This window comes from Lepidothrix coronata, unplaced genomic scaffold (genome assembly GCF_001604755.1).
Source record: "Lepidothrix coronata isolate B3197 unplaced genomic scaffold, Lepidothrix_coronata-1.0 Scaffold373, whole genome shotgun sequence".
NCBI lineage: Eukaryota > Metazoa > Chordata > Aves > Passeriformes > Pipridae > Lepidothrix > Lepidothrix coronata.
The window spans coordinates 60,308-86,662 of NW_016690553.1; the positions used below are offsets into that span (position 1 = coordinate 60,308).

At 50.0% G+C, this 26,355-nt stretch overlaps 1 protein-coding gene and 1 long non-coding RNA gene across 2 annotated transcripts; one reads left to right on the plus strand and one right to left on the minus strand.

Moving 5' to 3' along the window:
• Positions 1-3: 3 nt before the first annotated feature.
• Positions 4-3,533, minus strand: LOC108509584. Its single transcript, XR_001878655.1, has 3 exons — positions 3,435-3,533; positions 861-958; positions 4-124 (listed from the first exon to the last, which is right to left on the minus strand). It is a non-coding gene; the product is annotated as an uncharacterized LOC108509584 (long non-coding RNA).
• A 10,033-nt stretch (positions 3,534-13,566) lies between these two features.
• Positions 13,567-21,173, plus strand: AREG (amphiregulin). The gene is made up of 6 exons (XM_017839093.1): positions 13,567-13,645; positions 13,991-14,167; positions 16,731-16,914; positions 17,365-17,523; positions 18,877-18,979; positions 19,932-21,173. The coding sequence occupies exons 1-5, from the start codon at positions 13,603-13,605 to the stop codon at positions 18,962-18,964; spliced, it is 651 nt and encodes a 216-aa protein (XP_017694582.1). The 5' UTR covers positions 13,567-13,602; the 3' UTR covers positions 18,965-18,979; positions 19,932-21,173.
• The last annotated feature ends 5,182 nt before the right edge of the window (positions 21,174-26,355 follow it).

Consider the following 26,355-nt stretch of genomic DNA (forward strand, 5'->3'; position numbering starts at 1 on the left):
CATTGAAAGGATGATGGGTCAGTGGAGTCACCTCCACTGGTAGAAACTGGTTCCCCAGGGCTCAGTACTGGGGCCAATCCTGGTTCGTATCTTTGTCACCGCATCCTGTGTTCAGTTTTGGGCCCTAAAAGAAAGACATTCAGGCACTGGAGCTTGTCCAGAGATAGGAACAGAGCTGAGGAAGTAGCTGGAGCAGTAGGAGCAGCTGAGGGAGCTGGGGAGGCTCAGCCTGGAAAAAAGGAGGCTCAGGGAGGACCTTCTGGTTCTCTCTAACTCCCTGACAGGAGGATGGAGCCAGAGGGGGGTCAGGCTCTGCTCCCAGGGAACAAGGGACAGGACAAGAGGAAAAGGCCTCAAGTTGCACGAGGTGAGGTTCAGGTTGGACAATGGGAAAACTTCCAGAAAGGGCTGTCCAGGCCTGGCACAGCTGCCCAGGGCAGTGGTGGAGTCACCACCCCTGGGGGGATTTAACAGACATGTAGATGTGGCACTTGGGGACATGGCTTAGTGGTGGCCTTGGCTGTGCTGGATTAATGCTTGGACTCAATGATCTTAGAGCGAAACTTGACGTGGCTTGACTGAGCAGGATCTTTGAAACCCCAGCAGTTATTTTTGGAGAGAGAAACCACAGTATTGTTAACAATATATATCAATGCACCTTAGTTCCAATGAACAGCTTTTAGCTGGCATAATTGTAGGAAGTCTTAAAACACAGCTCCCAGTGCAGCCTATCCAATAGGTACTGCGTGACAGCAGCACAGATGCCAGGCCATACCCTCAGGAAGGTTGTGCTTGTTATGTTTTGGATTGCAGCAGGGACACAGCAGCACAAGTGGATCTGTGCAGCTGAACGCACTAACCTGTGGCTGCTCAGAGTGTGAGTGTAGCTACAGAAGGAAATCTGCCTCAGAACCAGGACACAAGTCCTCCCCACACTGTTTCTGCCACACTGTCCATCCTACAGGTGGGAGGAGAGCAAGGAAAGGTTTTGAGTTTGGGCATAATGCGGATATCTTGTTGGCCTGAAATATTGATAGAATAACCTGCTGGGTTCAGCTACACCCCATGTGTGGCTCCCAGTGAACAGGAAGGATTCCTGCAGCACCTGAATCATCCTTGCTAATCCCATCACTTCTCACACTTTCAGAAGATGTGAGAAAAAGCCCAACCTTTACGTCATTCCCGGTCGGCCTGCATTGTTGGGAGTTTGTGGGTGTGAGAGCTGTGATCTCTTGACTTGTGCAACAGTGGGTTATCCTGTAGGGATTATGCTCACCATGCTGGATCTGTGCAGGTAGCCTGTGGCTACCTTCTGCCACCTTCTGAGATAACTCAAACTCTCAGCACTGGCACTGCCACAGACCAGTCCTTGCCCAGCCCTCAGTGCAGAGCAGTCAATGGTTAAGATGGGTTTGGTTGGTACAAATTTTTCCCTACTCTGCCTGGACCTTCGTGTCTCCTTGAGCATCGAATTAGAAGGGGATCGTTGGTCATTCCCAGTTAACTGGATTAACTCTGTGTCACAGGGCCCTTCCTAGCTGCTCTTCAGCTTTTCACTTCCTCTCTCCTTCTCCTGTAATCCAGTTGGGACACAGGAACCTGTTCTGCTGGGTTACGGGTGACAGCTAATGGCAACCTCAGCCACAGCCTCATTGTTAGTGCAGCCTTTCCCAGTGGGAAGATGGCCCAAAAATCGATTCTTGGAGCCTCCTTCCATTCTTGCTATGACCCAGTTAGGGTTTGTGGTGACACATCTCTGTTTCCCCCTCAGGCTTCCCTACCAGTCTGTGAACTGCTCTGGCCGGTCCCTCTTCATCCTCCAGAAGCTTTTCCTGGGCTCCCAGAGAGACTCAGCCCAGAGGTCCGGTCCCCACGTGCTGCCCTATCTGCCTCTCCCCTTGGCAGGAGCATCCAAAAAGGGGAGCAGAGCTGAAGATGCACCTTTCTGCTGCAGCACTCGGGTCCCCGTGCCCCTTGCTGCTCTCGCAGAAGGTTTCAATTGCAGTAACAGCAGTCTGGTGCTTATCATGCCTTTAACTCTTTGGCTCAGGCACATTTAAGAGGAATAGTCCACTTTCAGGTCTGTGCAGGATTTGTTTGTTTTTTCTATCTGTCTTAACATTTAGCTGACTGTCTTGGTTTGGCTTGGGCTTTCTCCACCTATCCTGTTGCTCATCTGACTCCCAGCCCATAACAGCCCTTCCAGAACCTGTGTTTTTCTCTCTCGTGCACATGATTGAGAAACTGCAGAGCTTGGGGCCACATACCAGCCTGCCACCTCAACAGCTTGTGCCGGCTGGACGGAGGCTGCCAGTCCAGCAACCGCACAGCCGGGTCCTGCTGACACACCCCACATAATTTGTCTCTGAGAGTGAACCTCCCTCATTCTTTCCATGGTTTCTGCTGGCACCACCTCCATCCCTCTGGTGCAGCTCTTCCTCTCCTGCACCACCCACTGCCAGACTCACCTTGGGCTGCCTCTTCCCCACAGTGAGAGCACCTGTACTGTGCCTCCCAGGTGGCCCTGCCTGAGCCTTCCTTCCCCCACGGCTTCACTTCCTGCATGGGTGTTACAGGCTCCTGCCAGGGCAGTTCTCCCCTGCCTGGGACAAACTGCTTCACAGCAGAGTGGGCGGGGGGGGACAGGGATTGGCACTAGATACTGGTGTGGAGAGGCCCACCTGATGATCCGGTCATCGTACTGGTGGATGACCTGTCCTCAGGGCCACCAGTGTGTCACTGTGCAGGGTTTCTCCCTCAGACACTTGTGCTGGCAGCTCTCTGGAGGACTGAGCAGCCACAGCTCCCATAGCTGCAGCAATGCTCCATTGGACGTCTCCCTATCCTTTCCAAACCTAGCCCATCCCAGACTTGCCCTCTGGGTAACCCCACCCTGGAGTTCTTGCCCACAACTCTGTATATTTTATCTAAAACCTGTTCCAGCCTTCTGGGATTCAGGCAAAGGCCATCTGATGCTTGTTTTCAGGCCTGGGGCTATCTGACCTAGAAAGCAGCAGCAACAACTCCTCCCTGGTGCTCTGTGGAAGGGTTTGAAATAAGGCTTGCTGTAAACCCTCTGAAATGCTCTGCTTTTGTGCAGACATCGCTGGGGTCGATGTTTCCCCCTGTCACTACGTGGCTGACTAGTTTTAGGAGGGCATTAGAAGAAAAACCTTTCCAAAAGCAGCTGCCAGCCACAGAACTGCAGAGAGTGAGTAGTCCCAGCAACTCAAGCCATCCATCGCCTCATCATTTCTTGAGGGAAAAGCTTTTTCAGCGTCAGTGGTGTGCCCAGTTACCAAACCTGAAACTGCCCTTTCCAGAGCCCTTTTTGTGGCTGCCACAGGGGTTAAAAGCAACACCCCTGCAGCAGACTGTGCAGCTGCAGCCCAGGGAACAGATGCCCACAGCAGTGCAGTTAGCTTGGAGTTGACCTTCCTCTCTCCAGAGGCCTGCTGTCTTTTCGTGCCTCGTTGTGTTGGGCAACCCCAGCCCTTTGTGAGTCATGTGTCCCCCTCGGCGGGTTTCCTCAGGCTGTGTCAGCCGGTCACGTCACAAGTGTGCCGGGAGCTGCAGGAAGCCTTGGTGACAGCCCTGGGTTACATCACAGAGGTGGAGGACGTTTGGACAACTGGTCCTCGTCCCCGCCAAGGCAAGCCTGGGATTGCACAGCGCATCTGGCACCTCGTCCCGGGGCTGCCTCTGCGAAGGGCAGGAATGGAGCTCAGGGAGGAGAGAGAGGAGCTTAAGTGGGCTGGAGAGACTTACAGATCATGTACTCATTGCATATCTGACCTGGGTCAGTAGCAGTCACCCTTTGTGTCTGTGCTGAAGAAAGGGTGGATGGATGGGTGAACTAATGGACAGAAAGGAGGGAAGAGAGGACAGATGTAAGGAAGGACAGATGGAAGGTGTTTCATCAGTAAATGTAGAAGTTCAGTCTTGCACAGAGAGTCATCATTATTTTAAATTGCTCCAACGCTCCCATTATATAATTCCATCCTCTATGATTAAAAGATTTCCCCGCAAAGTTGGAGATTAAGACAACTGATGAAAAAAATATCGAGAAATCTCTGTGCCCTACCCTGGTGGGTGCCAGACTGATCCTTCTGACCCAGTCCCCAGAGGGCATCAGCCTCCTGATAGGAAAAGCCAGTTGGGATTTAGGAGATGAGATGCAGGAGTGAACAGGCACCAGCCCCCGCTGGGAAGCCCCGTTTGTCCATGGACAGTTGTCAGCGGTCCCCAATGGCCCTGTGACAGTGGCTTTTTCCATTCCGGTTTGTCGGGCTGGTTGTCAATGCCCTTCATTATAACGGGAAGTCAAGGAAGTTGGAGAAGCCACATGGATAAGGAAGAGGAGCCAGTTCAGCTGCCTCTCCCAGAGCAGCTGTCATTTGTGTGGTACAGGCAGGGAAATGGGGGTTAACTTCAGGAGAGAAGACTGGCTGGTGGAAGTGCATATCCATCTGGATACACGCAGCAACAGCAACAGGGAATAAGCCTGCAGGTCGCTGCTGAAAGGGGGACAGTGGAAAGCAGGCTGAGGAGTTCTAATAAGGAGATGGAAAATCAGGGAAGAATAGGGTTTAGACGAGGGAAAGAAGAGATAGTGAGAGACTTTTGACTGTAAAAAGGACACAGTAGTGAAGTCAGGAGGAAACAGAACCCAGTACCTCACAAAATCAGTGCACCTACGGTCTCCCAAAAATCTGGAGCTCATTTGGGGTCAGTCCACCCAGCCCCGGTGGAAACCTTAGCAGGAGACGGGAGCATTTAAAGGAGGAAAGGCAAATATCAGAAATCAGACTAGGAATCTGACTTGGGTCATTTCTGCTCCCAACATATTCACCTATTTATTAAGTTCTGCTTTCTGCTGTGATAGCTGAACTGGGATATTTCATTTCTATTGGTTCACCACTGGTCAAAACTTGTTGGGTTTTTTTTCCAACTCACCCAAGTTGTTTTGTTCCAATGAATTCATATTAAGCATGGGGGGGGAAAGTCTGTCCTTCAGCTGGTGTCCCTGATCCGTTTGGCGCCCCGTGACATTCCTAGCGCTGGTTTCGTTCCCATCTAGCGGCCGCCTGGAAGATTACACCTCCACTCCCACATCCCCGGGTCTTGGCGTGAGACATCCGGAATGTCATCCCACGTTGGCATGCGTGAGACTTGGGCGTCGGGATAGGGGAGGGTGGGGGCACAGCCTCCTTGCCATGTCCATGACATGCCATGAGGACTTAGCTTGGAAATTACCTGCGATAAAGCAGCGCTTTGTTCTCATCCTGAGAATGGCACAGAACATTTCTGAGCTTAGGAATACTGAGATTTTTTTGTATGCATCCAAAACAGTGGAAATTAAGGTTTTCAGCATTTTCTTAATGCAAAATTTGGAGCACTGCCAACCACAATATGGATAAAATAATCATATTTTTGGCATAACGCCCTCTTTTGGATTAGAAATGGGAGCTGGAAAGCCAGACTTCCCAGAGGGGCAGACACATGGCTTTGGTCAGTACTGATCTGAAATGCACAGCTTCTCTGGAAGGTTCTCACCTGTCCTTGGAGTGATTAATCACTACTGCAAGGCTCAGTTTCCTGATATGTATGGCAATCTTTTGCTTTCTTTGCAAACCAAAGGTGATCAGCAGCTGTCAGAGCTGTGCAGCCACCAAGGGCCTTTTGTCAGGCCCATCTGTTGCCGCCACGGGTACCCTGAGCTCGACCTGCCGTCGGCAGAGGCTGGAAGCCCTGCCAGGCTCTGTCATAGATTTTATTCACCCCACAGCCGCCCTTCCTGCAAATTCATCAACTTCTAAACGAGCTGCTCAGGCTCATGGTCTGAGAATGCAAGAGTCACTGTGCCCTCCCAGGGTTTTGGCAATGACCTCAGCCCTGACACACCGAGCCCACCAACGGACACCCGGCATGGGAAGATCTCTGACTGCCCTGGCGGTGATTTGGCACTCGTGGGTGGCAAGGAAATGCAGTCTGTGGCTCTCCCGGCGTGGGGTGCGAGCCCGTGTCAGAGAACACTGTGCCTTGGCCTCCCCTGTATTTGCTTCTGAACTGATGCTTTACCTGTTGGACTCCCCTGCCTCCAGCAGCAGGGCTGGGGCAGAGCCCACGGAGGAACTGCTTTTGCAGAGGCATCTTAAAGTTGAGTGTGAGCCCGGTTGTTATTGTAGGTCAGGAGGGCCCCGAGCAGCCTCGGCTCTCCTCCCTTCAGTTTCTTCCTAAACATTTAATGTGTTTACTTACCCTGTGGCTTCAGGTGTAGCACATAGCACCTGTGAAATGAAGAATTTGGCATTCACAGGGGTCGGGATACTTGAAATAAGACTCCTGAATTGTCACTGTATGGCCATTTCTGAATTTTTTGTACACAGTCTTGTGCTTTTTGTTTCATCTCAGCTCTTTCTTTTAAGTGCTTTTCATTTTATTTGCCACCACTCTGCTAATGGGAGGGAAAAATGGCTCTCTGACTGCAATGCTTAATGGCCTATATCATGCATGTTTAGACAATACGTCTTTAAATCCTAAAATAATTTAACTGTAGTCAAACACTATGGCTTTTTTTTTCTTTTACACAGAAACATGTCGGTTCCAGGCAGCTTGAGCTCTCAGCCCTGCACTTCATACCTCCAGGTTCCTCTCCCTCTTGGAAGCAGACCTGTGCTCCTGCTGAAACCTCCTGGGTGGAACCCACAAGGAGCAGATCTGTGCAAACTCTGGTGCATCAGTGATGCTGCGAAACATTTTAGGAGGGGATGAGACCTCTTGTCAGCAGAGCACAGCTCTGGGAGTGGGATACCTGAGTCCACCTCAAAGCAGAGAGCGGGTTTGCTCCAGGGGGGCAGAGTGTGCTGTAAGGCTTGGCTGAACCCAAACCTGCCAGGGCGGCATCGCGGCGTGCCGCTGTAAACTGGGTCCTGTCCAAGGACTTCAAGAATAGGGTTTTTCCTACATGAAGGCAGACCTACCTACAGGAGGAAATGAGGCTGTGCCCAGGGAGCCTCCTTCTCAGCATGAGTGTGCAATCCTTATGCAAACGAGCCCTTACTCACACGGTGTGTCTCAGCAGTCCTGTCCTGGGAACGCGCTGGCCCCGCGCTGCAGCCCCGCAGGGACACGTGTGACACGGAGGGAACAGGGGACACAGGTTCCACTGAGGGATGGAAGCAGTTCACAAAGCCCTCACTGATCCTGCCTCAGCACACTGACAGGAGCGCTCCAGCTGCCAGGACTGACCGATTCCAGCAGCGCCTTTCTGGTTTCCCAAATTTCATGCCTCTTCGCTGGCACCCTGGTGCAGTTCAAGGCAGCCAGATGTCACGAGGGCACAGCTCTTGGTAGCCAAAAGCAGGCACCACCAACAAACAATGGGATTTCCAAGGAAGCATAACAAACATGCCTGTGAAATGGAGTGTTCTCCTGAGCTTCTTTGCTTGCTCATGGCCTGTGAAAAAAACAAAATCCAGAGTGATCTACGTAATCACTGTTGTGCGTAGGAAACCTTGCCTGGGCTTTGTTCTAGGGAAAAAACCTGGCTCTGGCAAAGGTGAGAGGAAAGGAATTACTAATTGCTGTAGGCTTCTCCTGTGATTCATTCTTTCTTCACATACCAAATGACTTCAAATAGGTAAAGAAAATTCACCACCTAATGCACCTATGGGAAGGCGCTGGGAAAATTTTAAAGCAAAAAGGTAAGACTTCAGCTGCATTTCCAGGAGAAAATTCCCAAATATTCCTCACATGTCCTTTATTTCTCTGCTACTCTGGACACTTTGGAAATCACATGCAACAGAGAAGGAAAACATCATACTGATTCTGTCACGTGCTCCCAGGCCTCCTGTGAGGCCCCACTCCCTCGGAATGGGCAGTGCTGTATCATTTGCATGCATTGCTCTGTGTTGTCAAATGGGCTGTGATAGACATCTCCGAGGTGACTTCATTCCCCAGCCCCCGAGATGAGGAAAGGGGTGTGAGACAAACTCAGTCAGACTACCCGCTGCAACTTCCAGCCACACCAACGTGCTTTAGGTCCGCCAGACTTTCACGGTCAAGACCCTTAAAGGTACCCCCCAGATTGTTGCCACTCCATCTCTACCCCCCTGCAGTGGCATTTTGGTTTGGGGAGGTTTTTTTTAATTTTAAGATTTCCGCTCTGGCTCTGTAAAACACTAGAGATAAAAAACCCCCTGTTTTCCCGACTGTGAGCATCATTTTTCCAGCAGCCACAATACCCACGTAACTACACATGCTCTAAAGTCAGTGCATTCTGGGATTGAGCTGAGAGATCTCCAAACTCAATGAACAGCAGCTTTTGCTATCTCAAGCACAGCTCCACATTTAAACATTTTTTTCTCCTCTGTTTAGAATGAGGACTTTTGAAGCACTTGCATAATTATACAGTGGCTCCATACACCTTTGGGATGTGATGAGCTGCGTGCTCTCCTCTGCTAGGGACCATGCTGGGCTGCAATCCTGGAAATGTTACCCAGAAGAGTGATGACCTGATGATTTTGCCCATCCAACAATGATGTGGTAAGCTGAATATATCAAATAATGTGCCGTGCAGGTGAAACACTATTGTATTGGAGGTAAGGGCCACAGTAATGTTGCCTGGTAAATTGGTGTAAAGGCACTGACTATGGCAGCTGAGCTCAGGCCTTGGTTTCCTTAGGGGTTCCTGTCTAAAGCACCTTCCCCTTTCTGCCCAGTGGGGTCAGGAGGGTGGATTTGCACTGGGGTACTGTGGGGAGCCTACCTTGGGGTGCACGTGGGGAAGGCCATGAGCCCATCCTTGCCAGAGAGTCCTGGGGGAAGTTCCTGTGAATTGCCCGAGGAAGCAGAAGAAAGGGCAGCGATTTTCAGTGCTCTGCAGCATGGCAGAACGTGGTATTTTAGAGGAGATTGTTAGCTGAGGGACAGCTCCCCATTCTAGTGTAAATCCAGTATTGCTTCACCCGGCTCCTGGCTTCAGGCCCTTAAAATTACTGCTGGGGTCAGGATCTGCCCCAAGCATTTGCAGATTGAGCTGTTGCACAAAAACGAGTGGGCGAGCTGTGGAGGATGTGCTTGGTCAAACGAGACCTGCTTGGTGCTGTGTGGAGAATAGAGCAGTAGAAGCCCAGGGCACTGTGCTAACAGCAGACAACTTCCCAAAAATCCTCCTAGCACGTGTCAGGACTGCTGTCCTGGGCAGGCTTGCAGCACGTTCCACACCCCTGAAGCAAAGCCGAGCCTGGCATGTCCTGCAGAGCTGTGCCTAGTGCCAGTGAGAGGCAACAGCAGGAGCCACGACACGGCCCGGGGTACTCTGCAAATGATGGGGCTGTGCTCCCCACTGCCTGCCACCCAGGGAGGCCTGGGGAAAGTGAGTGTAAATCCCACTGCTGTGATTCAGTAGCATCACACTCCTTGGCACTGCTGTGTGTTTCATTAGATTAGGCAGGGATGCTGGTGGCCACTGGAGTTGATGCTGGCTGAGAAGATACGCCTTAGTTTTTCATGAGGGGCTGTTTTTTCATTTGTGTTGATATAAATGAGAGAAAATTCTAGATCTTGGCACCATGGGATCAGAAGATTCTGTTCCTTTTCTCCTTAGACATGCTCCAGAAGATTTTGCAGTCAGATGCAGAGAGGCTGTAAACACTGTGGTACCAGTCAGGCTTCCCCAGGGGGAAGAGTGCACAGATTATTCCCTTTCTGGGATTGCTCATGCAATTCCTGCTTCAGCTTAAGTCTCTGGGGAAGGAGTGGAGCACAGGGAGAATGTCACCATCCTAAAAAATAATTATTTGGTGAGGGCTTTCTCGGCAAGGAGGCACAGCCACCTGGACACCTGCATGTCTCAGAGACTGACAAACTCTAGTGATTTCCAGAAAAGCAATATCCAGGCCTTTTCCTCCCTTCCTCCCCAACACTTCGGCTACACACTAACATGCTCTCTATTACAGCAATCTTGATTTACGTTAGCAGGAACCAGAGTCACACATGCCTCACTTCAAAGCTCCCTTGCTGCCTGTGAGGGAGCTGCTGATAGCAAAAGATAGTGGTGTCTGCAGCTCACAAGTGAAGTGAAAGTCTGGTGAGCTGCCCAGACAGACACCACTCTGGTTTGAGTCATTACCCTTTTCCACCTGTTCTCAGCTGGATGGATGAGAAAGGATAACTCATGTTCAAACACCAGGTCAGCTGTGCCCGCCCTGGCAAAATAAACATTTGATGTCAGTTAAGAAAATTAATGGGATGGTATTTAAGATACTTCCTTTCCCTTCACGCATTTCTCAGGGGTTTTATCAAAAGTAAAGAGAGTGAATAATAAGATCCCAGTTGGCACTCGGACTCTCCTGGAAGACACGATGTCCAAGCGCACTCCACCAAGGCCCAGCAGCTGTCAGCATCGATGTCACTTCGCCTCCACAAATCCCTGCCTACACCCTGGGTCGCCATGGCATGGCTGGGGGTGGGATGGCTGTGTTCTGGCCACCCCCTATTCCCCAAACATGGGCAGGGATCAGAGGGGTGAAAAGCTGGCACCACTGTCACCTGCGCTGGGTGCTGTCGGGTGCTGTCTGAGCCTGGGCTGTGCTGGAGGTTTTCAAGCTGATGGTCAAGGCCCAGGGAGGGCCAGCTGGTCTCCCGAGGCTCACATTTCCACCAGCAAGAGTCAGCAGCCCATCTCCTGCCGCTGCACTGCTGGCCCATGGAAAACGAGGTCTGCTCAGGGCAGATGCCAAGGAAAGACTGGCTGTGCCCATGAGTGCAGCTCCCTGCACATGTTCCCTGCTTGTCCCTAAGCTGCACCCTGTTGGCTCAAGAGCCTTTGGGGAAGCTCCCTGTCCCCTGGGACGGTCCTGATGGAATAGCGAGAGCAAGGGCACTCCCCGAGCAGCAGCCCCAGCCTGGATGTCCTGCCAGGAAACCCCTGGTGCTGCTGGGAGCCGTGGCTCAGTAGGTGGCACTCTGCATCCACGGGGAACCAGCACCTTCCCAAAGGGGAGCCCTGCCCAGCCGGCCCCACTGCAGTGAGGCCTATGGAATTCCACCTGGAATGCCCTGAAACATGTGGCCTGTGGAGGGTGTTTTCTCCCAGAAGCAGCCAAGCAGGACTTGGCCAGGACACTGCCATTTGGGAAGAGCTCCCCTGAACCTCTCCATGCACAACCGGTGCCCATGACCACCTTGCTGCATTTTCTGGACCCTGAGGAATTGTGCTGGTTGATGCCGGGCTGCCCCTTCTTGAAGGACACGGGAGCAGCAGGAGGAAGTTGGTAAAAAGGTTCAAAGCATCCCAAGCCAAATTCCTCACTACTGGCAGTCAGTGAGATGGAGCCATCAGCTGGAGACTGGAGGAGAGAGGGAACACGGTGTGAGTCAGATGCTGGATATGCCGTGTTTGGTCTCTAAACAGCGCAGGTAACACGGGCAATTGCACTCGGGGCATTCAACCTTTCCCCTGCTAAGCTTCTCCTTCCAGCTGCTCAGCAGTTTGCCAAGTGCAGCACACAGGACTGGAATGTTCAGTGCTCAGTGTATTCCTCAGACTGAATTTTAAAAAATTAATTGGAAATGTTTCCAGTGAATCTCTGATAAAAAAGCTGGGAGAAATATTTTGTTTTAACACCTGCAAAAAAGGAAATTCATGAGGCAAGCTGCGGTGCCAGGCCGAGGTGCCAGCCTTGAGTATGGCAGGCAGGAAGGAGGAAAATTCCTCGCTTCCAAGCCTCCCTTTGGCCATTCTCACACCACCAACCCCACGGTTCAGCAGAAGAGACCCTAAATCCCTTTCTGCCTTTGGAGAAACTCCACTCACATGCAAATGATCTCTGTGAATGCCAGGCCCTGGGACTTACGGGGGACTTGTGGGAAGGGAACTCCAATCGGAGGGGGAAAGGAGGGGTCCCATGGGTCACCTGCCTGCCCCCACATAGAGCTATAGCCCAGAAGCTGCCAGTGCTCTCTGCCCTGGGACTGTGGCAGCCAGGCTGGATTTGTCTTTTTGCTGCTGCAGCCACTCTGAGGAAAGGCACAGGAAATGAGGGGAAACATGACAAAACTCCCACCAGTAAAGCTGTTGGATATTGCCAGTCAGTTTTAATTGTGCACAAAGGGACTGCCGGAGGTTTGCCGGGGCTGTGTGTCCCAGGTTAACATCCGAGTGACTGATTCAGCATCTTCTTTTCCAGACTCTTGGGCATCACTTCTTGGGATTGGCATGACCTGGCAAAGACACTGGGAGCATCTGTGTGTGTGTGGAAGAAGGGAGAAGGTTCAGTGACTGAGCCACCTGGATCCCTGTCACCTTGAGCAAAGGCTCCGTCAGCTTCCTGAGCTGTAAGTAGCGTTCCAGCCCCTCTCAGTTAGAAGGTCCAGGTCCTCCGTTCCCAACGCTTGGCAGCTTTGCCACCCACTGCCCTCCTGCCCCTCTGTGCTGCGGGACCGGAGCAGAGGGACACCAATCCTTTCATCCTTGTCCCCCTGGGCTTCTCTGGGTTCCCACCCTAGCCCAGCCCACCTGATGTTCTGTTTTTTTTCCCCTCAAAGCAGTAGTTCTCTCTACAACTTCCTGAAAGGAGGTCGTAATGAGGTGGGGGCTTGTCTCTTCTGCCATGCCTGCAGTGAGAGGACTCGATGAAATGGCCTTAAACAAGGGAGATTCCGATTAGGTATTAGAAAAAAAACGGTTTCAGCGTTAGGGTGGTCAGGCATTGGAATAGGTTGCTTGGGGAGGTGGTAGAGTCACCACCCCTGGAGGTGTTCAAGAGGCATCTGGTTCTGGAGCTGGGTGATGTGGTTTAGGGGTTACAGTGGCAGTGATGGTTGGGCTTGGTGATCTTAAAGGTCTCTTGATGATTCTGTGATTCTAAAGTGGGTCTGCTTCCCACTTCCCCACACAGCATCTCGGAGAGATGTCCGTTGTGAGGTGCCCTCCGGGAAGGGCACTTGTGAGCCAGAGTGCCCCCATGGAGCGCATTTGTCCCTGCCCGGGTGGATGCCACCACTTACTCAGCTGTTACTCATGCGCTGCTCAAGCAGGCACACGCAGGCATCTCGGCAAGAGGTGGGTGATCGATGGGTTTATCGCTGGAAAATGTTTCTCTGGGACACAGGCGGGGAGAACAAGGAGCACGGGAGCCAGCAGACAGACAGATGTGCCCGCAATAACGCGGCGCGTCCCCGGCGCTGTGACCCACGGCGGATCCAGATTACGCAGCGAACCTGTGGCTGCCCCATCCCTGAAAGTGTCCAAGGCCAGGCTGGACGGGGCTTGGAGCAGCCCAGTCTAGTGGAAGGTGTCCCTGCCCATGGCAGGGGGTGGAACGAGATGGTCATCTAGGTCTCTCCCACCCCAAACTATTCTGGGAATCTTTGATTCTGTAATCCTGGGATTCTGTGATTCCATGTTCCCGCCCCGCCCCTCTCGCCCCGCCCCTCTGACGCCGCTCCACGTCCGCGCCCCCAGCGCCGGCCACCCATAAAGCGGGCGGCGGCGGCGGGCGGCTTTTCATGGAGCGCTGCGCGCCGCTGGCACCTGTCGCGATTTTCCTTCCCCTTCCCTCTCTGCCTCCGTCGCCGCCCTTCACGGGACCGACGATGCGCGCTGTGGCGCTGATCGCCGCGCTGGCCGTGCTGGCAGGTGCGTGTGGGGCCAGCACGGGACGGGACGGGACGGGGCGGGACGGGGTGGGTGGATATCGCACCTGAGGGCCGGGGAATCGCACCCGAGGGGAGGGGGGGCGCTCGCGCCTGAGGGGGGCTCGCGCCTGAGGGGGGCTCGCGCCTGAGGGGGGCTCGCGCCTGAGGGGGGCTCGCGCCTGAGGGGAGCCTGCGCGCGGCACGGCCGTTGGCGAGAGGACGCTGAGGCGAGGGGTCTCGCGCCGCGGGCGGGAAGGTGCTGAGGCGAGTGAGGGACCCTGAGGGGACTCGCGTGGCGGTGGCTCCTTTGCCCCCTGCCCACGGCGCCGTTTCCCTTCCCTCACAGCGAGCCGTGCGGCCGCCGCGTCCTCGCCCAACGCCACGGAGCCGCAGCGGCACGGGGAGCGGGAGCCCGAGAGCCGTGAGGGCGAGCCCGTGCCGGCTCCCGACTACGAGGAGGATGAGGAGGAGTACGAGGAGGCGCCGCCCGTCCACCAGTACATTGTGGACGACTTGATCCGAGGTGAGTCGGCGGCGCCGGGGCTGGTGTCTCGCGACTAACGAGCCCCAACTTAAGCCTTATTTCTCTTGTAAAGGCTGCTGTGCTTAGCTTGTGGAGTACGGAGCAAAAGCGTGCTTGTGCTTGAAACTGCTGCTTTAGAAATAGCTGTCAGGGGTGGGAACTTCGCGTGAGTGTGCCCAGGGTGTGTGAAAGCTCCAGGTTAGCTGCTAACTTGCTGTGTGTAGCTTTACGTCTTGATAAACCTGACAGGAGGGCTGCGGTGAGGTAGCAACCACCTGCTTAGCGTGGAAGCATCAGTGGCATTTGAAAGTGCTCTTTGGCAGCACCTCCAGGTTTGTTTTACTCCAGGTTGTCTGTCTTGCTCCAAGAGTTTTCTGGGTGTTTTCTCATGGTGGCTTATTTGAGTTGGAGTCGACTGAAATGTCCTGGGAAAGCAGACACTTAAACTCCTTAAGTGGCTGCAGGAAAGTTTGTTAAGCAGCTCTAGAGCAATGCTTCACTGCCAATGGCTGTTGTGTGTATTTATTGTAATTTGCCTACTTACAGGGCTGTGAGTAGCCCGGCTGATTGTGGGGATGGGAGTATTTTGTTGTTTCTGGGCTAAGTGCAATTGCAATACAAGCCAGGTATCTACAAGTGATTTGAACCTCAGTAGGTGTGAGTAGGCTGGTCCTGTTGCCTCCAGGGTGGATGTGAGTACTGCTTTTTCTGCGGGAACACTCTGCAACATGAATGAGACTAAAGAGGACGGGGGACCTTGCTCCAGAGGGCTAGTTCAGAGAATTTATGGACTTTTTGCTGAAATTTTTCATGAGGACCTCCAGGGGAAACAGGCTTGTCAGTGTTATCAAGCAGTTCAGCCTGTAAAACTACTGGCTTGGGTGACTTAAGTGTTGTCTAACTGCACAGAAACCAGACTTGTTACTGAAGGTGGTTGGTTTGTAGACCAGCTCTTCTGCTTGGCATGAGGTTTATCTGTGGAGCCTCCAAGCTGTTATGATTCAGCTTGGGATGGCTTTCCTGGCCATGCAGCTTGCAGACAGGGACATGGAGATCAAGCTGACAAGCTGAGCCTGGGAGAGGGAGGAAGGGAAGCAGCCTCAATTATGAAAGCGCAAACCTAAAGATCAAGTTGGACGGGACAGAACAGGGGCCTCAGCTGTCGGGAGTGAGCTCACGCTTCCAGGGACAGGAAACCTTGCTGCAGGAACAGTGCTCCTCGTTTACATATTAATATAGCTTATACCATTTTAATCAGACTTCTGGTTGCTGAAGGCATTTTTGCTTTTAAGTAACTTCAAGCCAGGCTTGTTGCCCTAGAAGTTAAAATGATCAGCTGTCTAGACAACAGTGAACTACACCTTGTTCCTTTGTGTGAGCTCTCAGCACCAGAAATACAGGGTTAGGAAGTAGTTAGATCCAGTTGTGCCCTATTGTGGTGATTGCCTGTGTGCATAGTGCTCTGGGTGATATGTTAATCATCCAAAAATGATTTTCGTTAGGTCTGCAGAGCACAAGAGGGAAATTGAAGTGTGTTGCAAATAACTAGGCTGTTTCTAAGTCCTATTCAAACTCTCCCTGGTAACTGTTAGTCCTGAGTAGCAGCGTGTTGCTCTGAGAAGACTTGTGCCATGGGTAGCAGTGACAGGGTGGGTTCTTCAGAAAAAACGTTTTTTGCCAATTCCCTCTAAAACCGCACTACCGAACTTTGCTGCAGGGGGGCAGCTCTGGAGCTTCTGACCCTAAGTGTCTGGCTTGTTCTCCTCAGCGAAGGGAAGATGATTGCCCTTTCTTAAATCCAAAGGCTACTAAGTCACCAGGGTTTTAAACCACACTCTTCTAGAGGTTTGTCTTAATTGAAATAATGAGGGGCAGCAGTAAGCGACAGAGCAAATAACCTGACTCTCACGGGCTCTCTTGCGTTCACTCCTTCCCTGCGCTTGGCGTCTCTCACTAAGTAGAACTGTAAAGGAACTCTGTCCTGCTGAGGACAGCAGTGCAGGTTGTTGAGGAGAAGCAAGTATGCTAACCAGGATAGCAAGCTCTCTTGCCCTCAGCAAGTGCCAAGACTATCTAGCGAGTTACAATGCCTTTCATCACTGATGCAAATGGAGAGTTTAGAGCCGTGGAGGCCATTAGCCTTGTATCTGAGTCGATATAAAGTTAGGGGATGGCTTGGCTCAGCATCAGCTCTGTGTTCTTTACAGGCCTTTGCTTGAACCTGTGCATTGCACTCAGGCATATTGTGCTGTGAAATGCTGCAGTCCTTCATCTCTGCTGCACTTCATCTGTGGTGGCTGTCAGCTCATCTGTTCCTACTGCCTCTGCTCTGCATGGCACAGGGCTTAAGGGTGGCAGAGTTGTGCTTTAATGAGCTGCTGAGCTTGCTGCCTTTGTGCTGGGTGTGAGATGCCCAGGTATATGCTCACTTGCATCCCGTGCTTCCTGGTCACAGATTCTCTTGCAGTGACCGTTCTCCTTCCTCTCACCAAACTCTCTAATTCAATTTGCTCAGAATTGTGCTTCTTAGCACTTGCATACAGTCATCATGTCCTTTTTCCAGTTGAACCTGTGGTTAAGCCCAAGCCTACAAAGAGGGGGGGTGAGAAGAGTGCTGGCAAATCAAGAAGGAAGAAAAACAGAGGCAAAAACAAGAAAAAAGGGACTCCCTGTGAAATGGAATACAAAAACTTTTGCATCCACGGAGAATGCATATACCTAGAACATCTCCAGATGGTGACCTGCAAGTAAGTTACTTGTACCTTGTGAATTAGGTGTGATTGCCATGAGCCGGTGGCGTATGAGGGCTCAGAGGAAAAATCGGTGTCAACTTGGCCTAAGTCCGTCTCCTGCCGTATTTTGACTGAGAATCTTTCTGCCATGTAAATTAAGTGATGATGGAATCTGAGATGCATAACAAGCCACTGAACTCATCAGTTGGTCATAAACTCAAACCAAAAGAATGAAAAGGCGTGTCTTTCTGGAACATCACACCCAAACTAATCTCGACTTGTTGAAATGCTGACAAACCTTGTGCTAGAGCAGTGACTGCCTTTCATGAACATGCTCTGAAGGGAGCATCTTGAGATTCATGGGAAACTCGGAAGATGCCTAAGTCGGGTTTGATTGTGTGTGGGTGTCCTTGGCTCCAGACAGCACCAGAGCTGATAAGAACATGTGTTAATATTTACTTGCAGGTGTCATCAGGATTTTTTTGGTGAGCGCTGTGGTGAACAGTTCATGAAGACTCAAAGGAAGAATGATGTGGCAGACTACTCCAAGACTGTGTTGGTAGTGGTAGCTGTCCTGCTCTCAAGCATCAGCTTCATTACTGTACTTATCATTGTGATAGTGCAGTAAGTATTATCCTCTTTGGTGTCTGTCTGCCTTAAGTGTGAGTGGGGCCTGTGCCCAATAACCCTGAAATGTGCGTGGCTCATCGGAATTACCTGTGTGAAAAGCATCCAAAAGAGCTGAATTCTTATCCCAGCTCAGATAGATCTGGAGGGCAGAAGCAAGGTCTGTGACCCTTATTTTGTATACCAAGAGCCTTTCTGCTCTTGGTACTACCAGGATAGTTACAGTGCTGCACAACATGAGCAGGAAGCTGAGGAGCATTGATGCTGACACAGCAGTGCCTTCCCTAATCCCTGTGGAGAAGCCTGCAAGCGGCCATGTGACAGCCTGATGCATGACTGTTATCCAACAACTGGGTACACAGCTGGAGGGGACGAAATGGTGCTCTGAGAATCCATCTGTTAACGGAGATTGCTGGGCTTCAGTACTTAAACTGGGGAGAAAGCAAATAGGGAGACAAATGCCATTGGTCCCAAATTCTGCTGGCTGTTAAGATGGAGGGAACAACTATTCCAGCCAAACCAGCTGCTGACAGTTCAGTGTGGTGGGTCATCAGAGTCTGGGACTTGGTCGGAAATAAATGCAAAGAGCTTTTCTGGGTATATGTATCAAGCGATATATCAAACTGAGTATTAGAGTAGCCCTCCAGTTCTGCCACTGCAGCTCCAGCACTGCAAGCTTGGGATGCTACAGAAACTCAGAGGTTCAGTCTAATTTTAGATCTTAATGAGGTACATCAACTGAATTGGGTACGTGCTGTACCCTTTCCTGCAATTCAGGAAACAAGGTGTGCGTTTGTCATTTCAATGTTGCTTCATATTTAGCTCTGAACTTGAGGAATGCTGGGATGAATGCTTGCTCTCTAAACACTGGCCCATTCCTTGCTGCTAGGGGAGATAACCAGTTCTGTTAAGGGCAAGTGATCATCAGTAGTTTCTGGGGTTCATTTGCTTCATGTTAGGAACCCTCACAAGCTGGGAGGAGGAAAGCAATCTGGTCTCTGCAGCTGTTCGCTAAAGCCACCAGGAAATCTGACACCCAGAAAGTCTGCTGGCGCTTTGCTCAGTCCCAGCGATAAACTCTCTTCATTTTGCTCCCTAATCCATCCTAAGCCAAGAAGCCCTGTCTCTGTGAGGCAAAACTGCCAGTGTCTAGCTTGGGGGCTTACTGATTTTGTCAGATACTGCTTGATGCTGAATGCTTAAAAACTGTATTGAAAACTCCCTGGTGCCAAGAAGTTGCTTGAGGATTCAAAGAACATGAGTCTAAATGCTGCAGAGGATGTGGAGGCAGGTGACAACAGGACGTATGTCAGGGTTCCAAATCATCTCTAACATGCCGTAATTCCACAGGGTCAGGAAAAAGTGTCCTCAGTATGAAGAGAAAGAAGAAAGGAAAAAACTCCGACAAGAAAACAGAAATGGCCATGTTGGTGTGTAAATGGGGAGAAAGCAGGTATGAATGCTGACTTTAAATGCCTTTCAGCCCTTCCAGGCTGCAGTTACCTGTACGAGAATTGCATGCTTGTTTTGCAAAGCTAATAATTCGCTTTTAACGCTCCAAGTACCTTGAAACACATAGGTTACATATGAACAGCTGGCTTGGTTTTCTGGTTTCTCAAAACCACCTGAGTTGTGCAAGTTGTTCAACAGCTCTGTTAAATTTCTGGCTGCTGTCTTAAAGACCAAGTGAGGATAGGAAGCTGTACTGAGAAAAGGAGAGCTAAGAAGGAAGAGTCCTGAATATCTTGGCAAAGGCAGATTTATTGCAAGAAACAGTGCTAGACTTCCATCATGGAAGATGGTGCTGCAGCCAAGTGAGTCATGACCTATTAGAAGAGAAGTGCAGAGCATTTCCATGTCTTCTGTGCACGGAGAGTGTCAGGAAGTTTCTGGTGCTTAGAAGCTGTAGAGCAAGACAAAGCTGCCAGCTGTGAGCACCACAGATAGCCTCTCAGTCAAGTTTGATGCTGTCATAGCAACTGAGGCCTAAAGTTCCTTGGCCTGCATGAATTGCTTCTGAGAGTGATCTAGTGGATTTTAATGAGCAGGCAAGTTAGTCTCTCTTGAGCCAAAGTATATCAAACAGCAGACTCAAGGACCCTTATTGAATAGGAGTTATGCTGCAGGCTGAAGGAGGAAGCCATAAAATACAGCCCTGAGAAGTTCTGGCAGAGCTGTGAAGCTTTGCTTTGCCATGTGTCAGCCATAGACATTTTCCAGGTTTTCCAGTGACAGTTGGAGGGTTTTGCTCAAAGCTTACTCAAAGCTGAAGAGTATCTGGCAGAGTGTTCTCAGGTGTGTGCATGTCCTTAACCTACCTGCCTTGCTTGCAAGTTTGCCACAGTTCTAGGACAAAGTGCTCGTGTCTTGGGTGGTGATTAATGTGCCTGGTCTACCCCTTACAGAACAATTCTGAAGTGGCCATTGCCAACCTGCAGGGTACCTCTGGCTACCTGACACATCCACCTGGACACTGTGGGCTGGAGCTGTTGCCTCTAAGCCCTGATTCATCAAGACAGAGGCTGCTCCAGGGAGATGTCAACAGGCCACTTGCTGCTGAATCGCTTGCTGGGGAGGACAGTTACTGCTGCATCTTGGCACAACCACGTGGAAGGAGCTGGCACTGTGGGGGACAGACCTGCTGTCAAGACCTGCAAGAGACTACTGCTGCTGAGCCCTCCCTATCCCTGCTGGAGCTCCAGTCTCTGCTGTGGTGTGGATGGACTTTGCTCTCTTAGCAAGTTTCCTTTGGCAGCTCTAGCTCTAAGGGAGAGAGCCTGTTGCCGCTTTCAGGAGTGGATGGAGGGGAGAAAATTTTTTTCTACCAAAGTGAAAAAGGGAAGAGGTTGGGATGGCTTCTCTCCCGAGACCTCAGTGGATAAAAAACCCAATTCTTTTGTCACTGTGCTCCCTGTCGATACTGGCTTCCAAGAGCTTCATCTCTAGTTGTGACTTGTAGGGCGTTGGTGACAGTTCTTTGTCAGCCACATCTGGGTTCTGTTACTGTGTGTGTGGAAGTAATCCCTCAGAGTTCTGTAGGACTCGTGGTGTGAGTGGAGCTATCCGTTTGTGTGTGTGCTAGCCTGGGGTAAAATCAGTCTCCTCAGGATGCTGAGACAGTAAATGCAAGACCTGAAGTTTGTATCTGAAGGAAAAGATCCCTGCTCAAACTAGCTGATAAGCTTGGACCCATGTGTTCTAAACACAAAGGTACTTCTGTTACCCAGATACTCATTGCTGCTTTAAGCAGTGCTTAAAGTATAAAATGCTTCACATCAGATCCCATCAGTTAAACTTGACCAAGAACCTGTTCCTTTGAAGAATTAAATTCAGGCACTGGCACTCTGCAAGCAATGGTCTCTTGTGCTTTACCTTCTGGTGCGAAGAAATCTTACCTCAGTCTTTTCTGACCCAAGTGTCCTTGGTTTCTTAACTGTCCATGCAGTCCTGAGCACAGAGTATTATTTGAGTTCAGTTTCTTCTTGGAAGAGTGATTGTGTTCTGTATAAACAGAGCAGAATTCTTCTGGTAGCAGAGAAACACCATTAATTGTCAAGTCATATCTGTAAATGTGTAAATATTTATTACTGTATTTAATATTTAATGTTTCCATAACAAACTTATTTATTTTATAATTAAACTTTTTACATAACCTAATCATGGTAAGATTTTTTTTCTTGCTCTTGGGAATACATAGTAAACACTTGAAATTAGAGCCTGGTTTCTCCTCAAAGCAGGAATTTCAATGCTTAGGAGCACAAAGTAGGGCTGTGAGGAGCTTGTGTCAAGTCTGGGTGCTCTTACAAGAGTGCAAGCTGTTTACTAACACGGTGTAGAAATGCAAGTCTGTGTTTTGGTAGGAAGTCCACTTCATTCACCTACAAAGGGATCTTCTACTTTCTGGATTCAGGAGAGGCTAAGTGAGCCATCTCACTGGAAGCAAAAGCTCAGACTGAAGTTTGAGCCAACAGGTATCCCTTTGCACTTGACTCCGGAGCTGGGAATATTGAATGGAGAGAGCCTTTCATCTCTGTGGTCAGAGAGAATTTGGACAGCGGCTTGAAACTTGGCCTTAAATAAATGAGGAAAAGCAACATAGCCTCAGGCCAGTGACTCCCTAAGCAGAAAGGGAGCCTTGACCTCTACAGTCTGCTTGGAGTTTCTTTTCCTCCCCTGTAGTTATTAGTCCAACTGTGTGCTAATGTGCTCTTTAAGCACTGCTAGCAGTGAGCTGGGGTCTAAGTTCAGAGTTGCCTGAAAAAAATGAGTGTCAGGGGGGTGAGTTTGGCTTTCAAGTCACGGTTAAAAAGAAGGAGATGGAGAACTTTGTTTTGAGACCCTTTTTTCATAAGTATCTTCAAGAGGTGTTGTTGGCTGTGGCTTAGCTTGAAGCAGAGCTAAGGAAATGGAAGGCAATTAGGAGCCAGGTTGTGTATCCAGTGTAGGACTAGAGCTTAGTCCTGGCTGGAGTTGCTGAGATGCCTTGTCCTTGTCCTCCTGAGCTGGCCAAGGAGTTCCCAGGCTCTGAGAGCAGCCAGGACTGTATGTAGCTGAGGTACAGGTAAACGTATTGCAACATCTCTTGGGAAGATTGCGAGACTTCATTCCAGGGAACTTGCTTCATTACCAAAGTAAACAGCACTTCTCCAAGCGGCTTTTCCACAGACATTGGCTATTAGAGCTCTGGCAAGAAAAGCTGTTTCTGTCAGTCCTGCCAAGCTTTTTGCTTTGGAGTAAACAAGCTCAATCTTGGTGGTAACCAAGCCATGGCCTAGTGAGACTGGGGATGGATTACAACTCCCTTTTGAAAGCCATTAGCTTCTTCTTCCAGAAACCTTTCTCTCTACAGTCTGTGTTTTGGGGGAAGCACCAGGTTTTCTCTTTGTTAGGCTAAACCAATGCTAGTGTAGGCAATGGAACTGTTCTCCCTCTTTCCTCCCCAGCTTGCAGGCCTGACAGGAGTGAAAATATGAGTGTAACTTGTCAATTCCATCTGTTTGTGTACTTTTAATACGCTGCTTACTGAGTGGACTGGAGGGTATTTTCCAAAAATTAGCAATTAGGAACTGGAAAGGCAACAGTGGAGGGCAGACTTCATAGAAGACTTGTTCCTTGCTAAGTAGTTATGTTACAGCCAGGTTTTCTGAGAGGTAGAGCAGCTAGCAGCTCCATTGCAAACGAGACTTTTGCTCTGGGTCAGTCACATCCAGCACTGCTGGATGGCCGGACTGACCAGTGCTCACTAGCAGAGCAGAGCTTTTGTGTGCCTGAGAGACGGTGCTGTCCTGTGCTGGGCAGGAAACTGCCCGTGTTCCCTGTGGTGACTTGCTGAGCACTTTGAAATGTTTTCTGTGTTTGCTGTGTGGGAGAAATTTAGTGCAGGGGATTGAGGGCTCATCTGGCTGTCTAGGAATGGCACTGGTCTTTGTAAATCCAGCACTGATGTACATGAAAAAAGTTAAAATTCGCTTGGTTGTGGTTTTAATCAATTAGGAGTTCTCGCAAGAAGTGATGTATTTTTTCTACTTGAACTGTGGCCCTGGCTAATAACAGCTTGCTACTAGCTTCCTGATAGAATTGTGAGGCACAAGCACCATCCAGACATTGCAGTGTCCAGTGGATTGGTTGCTTAAAAAAACCCACAACAGATGGGTGGAACTGTATGTCTGGAAATCTCTTGCTGTCCAAGGATGCTGTGCTTTTATGGCAAGAATCTGATCTGCTGCAGGGCAAGGCCAAAGGTAATTTTTATTGTGGATCCTGCACAGCCGGGTCTGCTCTTCAGGATATACATCACCTGGCTTTTGTTCTCCCCTCACCCTGGAGTTACCTGCCTTTCCCTGAGCATGCCCGGGTTTCTGGTCCCACATCTTATTAATAAGTTGTGCCTGCAGATTTTTCTTGACCTTCCATTGGCAATCTTCCTTTGACAGGAGAGTATCTGTGTCCTTGTCACTTGTAGTTGCCTCAGCTGAGACCTGGAGGAGGAGCCTGATATTCTTGCACAATTCTGTGCACCCAGGGCTGATTTGGCAAGGTATTTTCGATATCCAGATCAGTATCCAGGGATAATGTGATGGTCATATGTGCTTGCACAATTCCTTCCTCTTTCCTGAATGTTTTGTTCTCCATGACTATTGTAGAAAGAACGATAGCTTGTCATGGTGGTGTGCTCTGTTGTGTATTTATGGGGCTTTTGAGTGTTTTGCAGTTGTCCATGATCAGAGCAGCTTCCTGTCTACTTTGGGACTTCACTTCCCTGCTGCTGCCCTCCTCCCAGTATGCCCCTGTTCCCTCTGAGCAGTAGCAGATGGTACTTTGAATTTAAGAAGTTTTCTTTTCCGTGGTAAATCCAGATGTACATGGACATCTTTGAAGGTGTTTGTACTGACTGGCCACAAGTAGATGTTGTGCAGCAGTTTGCCTCATCCGCCTTTGAGTTGTTTGATGCCCTCTCCAGTAACTGCAGTTAGTGGAGTAACTGGTGTAAAGGTTTGAGTTATTAAAGTACCTTTGGGCATTTTTTATAGCAGTGTACTCACCTGGCCTGTTATTGCTGCCGATACTTCGGTGAACTACCTGAGCAGGCAGGTCTGAAGTCAAGGCTGTGAGCTGGGACATGTGCTTGCCTCTTCTTGAAGAGGTTTTCCCAATGCCCTAATGGTATGTCTTGCTCCAGAGAGCAATCCTGCAGTCACCTGGCTCCTGAGGCATTCCCCTGTATGGGAAGCCACAGCTGTCCTTGGTGACAGCTGAATGCAGTGAGTGCTGCCAGAGCCAGGGCTGCTTGTCGCTGTCTCTGTCGGACTCTGTTCACATGAGGTAGATCAGTGAATGGAAGGGTCAGATCGTCCTTAATAAGCAAACCTGGATTCCTTCTCCTTTCGTGCACAAAGCTGTGCATACCTATCGTTCCTGTGCTGGTTACACCTTCCGTGAGCCAGTAATCCTCCTTTGCTGCAGGTCTGGCTTTGCCTGTGACTTACGCCTGTGAATGTCAGAGGGGAACAGCCATTGTTTGCTTTCTGTGGGTCTAGGACCAAAGCCAAGGAAGCAGGATTTGTGCCTTTCTCAACCGAAGAAGACCTGTGAGCTGGCACATCCTAAGTCCAAGGTAGAGAAATGCTTTCAAAATACATTTTCCTAGTAAGGAGAGTAGCGGTTTTTTGTGAGGAAGAACAAGTCTTCATTCATAGGCTTTTTGTGTCAGAAAGACATGAATCAGAAAGATAGCCAATCCTCAGCTGAACATTTTTTGACTGAAATAATACAGCCTGTTCTCTTTGCATTTTGGGACAAAAAGCAAAGCTAAATAGCCTGAGAGTCTGATTTAATCCAGCATTCCCAATATGCCTTAACCTAGATATCATACCCTCATTCCAGCATCACGCATCCGAATTCAGATAACACCATCATTGCTTCTAACTGCCTTTGGGTTCATGCCTACTGACACTTTGGTCCAGACTTTGGACCAGCTTCCTTCTTTGGGTGTGATTTTCCTTACACAGCTGGCAATGAATTTCCTATTTGGGCATCAGATAGAAGTCACAGGCTGAATTAAATCACGTGTGATGCTTGAAACCTGCTAATTTTCCAAAGCATAAGGAAGTACATGTTTTGTCATCAATTACATTATTTTTGCTTAGGAAAGGAAACCTGCAGGTAACCAGTTAAAAACCCAGTGAAAGAGAAATTACTTTTACATGTTTAAAGTGATGAATATATTTTAAAATATCTCCATTAGAGCATGCATAGCCCCTGTCAGTGCAGAGTCTTAGCATCTCAGAAGAATCTCAGATTGTACAATGTGCTGGCAGATCTGCCTTCCTCTCCTGGCATCCCTGCTGGGATGGTGATGTGGATTGCTGGTGATGGAACAAGGACTGAACCTGCTAGCTGTGCCCAGTGTTACCCACAAGGCTTCCCTTCCTCTTGCATTGTTTGCCCCCACACTCGTAAGTGGCGTGGTTTATGTTCAGAAATGATTAAAGGTGCACACAGCAAATGCAGGTAGAAAGAGCTCCCAGTGAAACTTCCAAGTGTAATTTGGGTAGGCACAGAGTTAGTGTGGCTGATACCTGTCTGCATTGCCTTCAGACTTAATCTGGCTCCTTCCAGTTAGAGGGCACTTTGCTGTCTTATGCCCAGAGATGATTAGTGCTGGGAATGAAAGGCAGACACCTCCTGGGTGGAGCAGAGCAGAACAAAACCAACCCAGGGCTTAGGGCAACGAATGTCCTGTCAGGTCTCAGGCCCTCTCATTTATGATGAAAGCTTTTCAAGCACATGAACAGCAGCGATGTGTCTTAATCCTTTAGGTTGTTGGAGACAAGTTAGCATATTGCCTGGAAAAGAGAGCAGCAGTTGGGATTTCAGCTGGAAGGGGGAGTGAGGTGGAAGGACAAGGGAGCAGAGTCAAGCAAAATGGACCAGAATGAGGACAGGATTCGGCATCATGACTCCCCAGCAGATACCCCTGCCATGGAAAAATAGTAACTTGCCTCTGAGTTTTAAAGACTTAGCTGGGATAATTGCTTTGAGTTGTGTTATCACCTGTGAAGGACCTCTTTAATAGCTACATTTGATAAATACCTCTCATATCACCACAACTATTAAGGAAAGGCATAGCAAAGAATACTAAAGCACAGTGAGGCATATTCAGGAATGGCCCATGTGCTATGCAAGTGCATATCACAGTGCCAGTGCATACCAGGTTCAGGGCCTTTAGCAGGCTCAACAGGAAGCACGTCTTCCCTGTCTGTGCTGGCGGAGAGACTTGGGGGAATAGTGATGGACTCTGTGGTGTGCATAAAGCCAGGAACCCTTCCC

Excerpts from the sequence above, each read along its gene's own strand:
- AREG (XM_017839093.1), top strand. The coding sequence starts at position 13,603 with ATGCGCGCTGTGGCGCTGATCGCCGCGCTGGCCGTGCTGGCAG. Across the intron at positions 14,168-16,730 it reads TGTGGACGACTTGATCCGAG|TTGAACCTGTGGTTAAGCCC; the intron begins GTGAGTCGGCGG and ends TCCTTTTTCCAG. Across the intron at positions 16,915-17,364 it reads CTCCAGATGGTGACCTGCAA|GTGTCATCAGGATTTTTTTG; the intron begins GTAAGTTACTTG and ends ATTTACTTGCAG.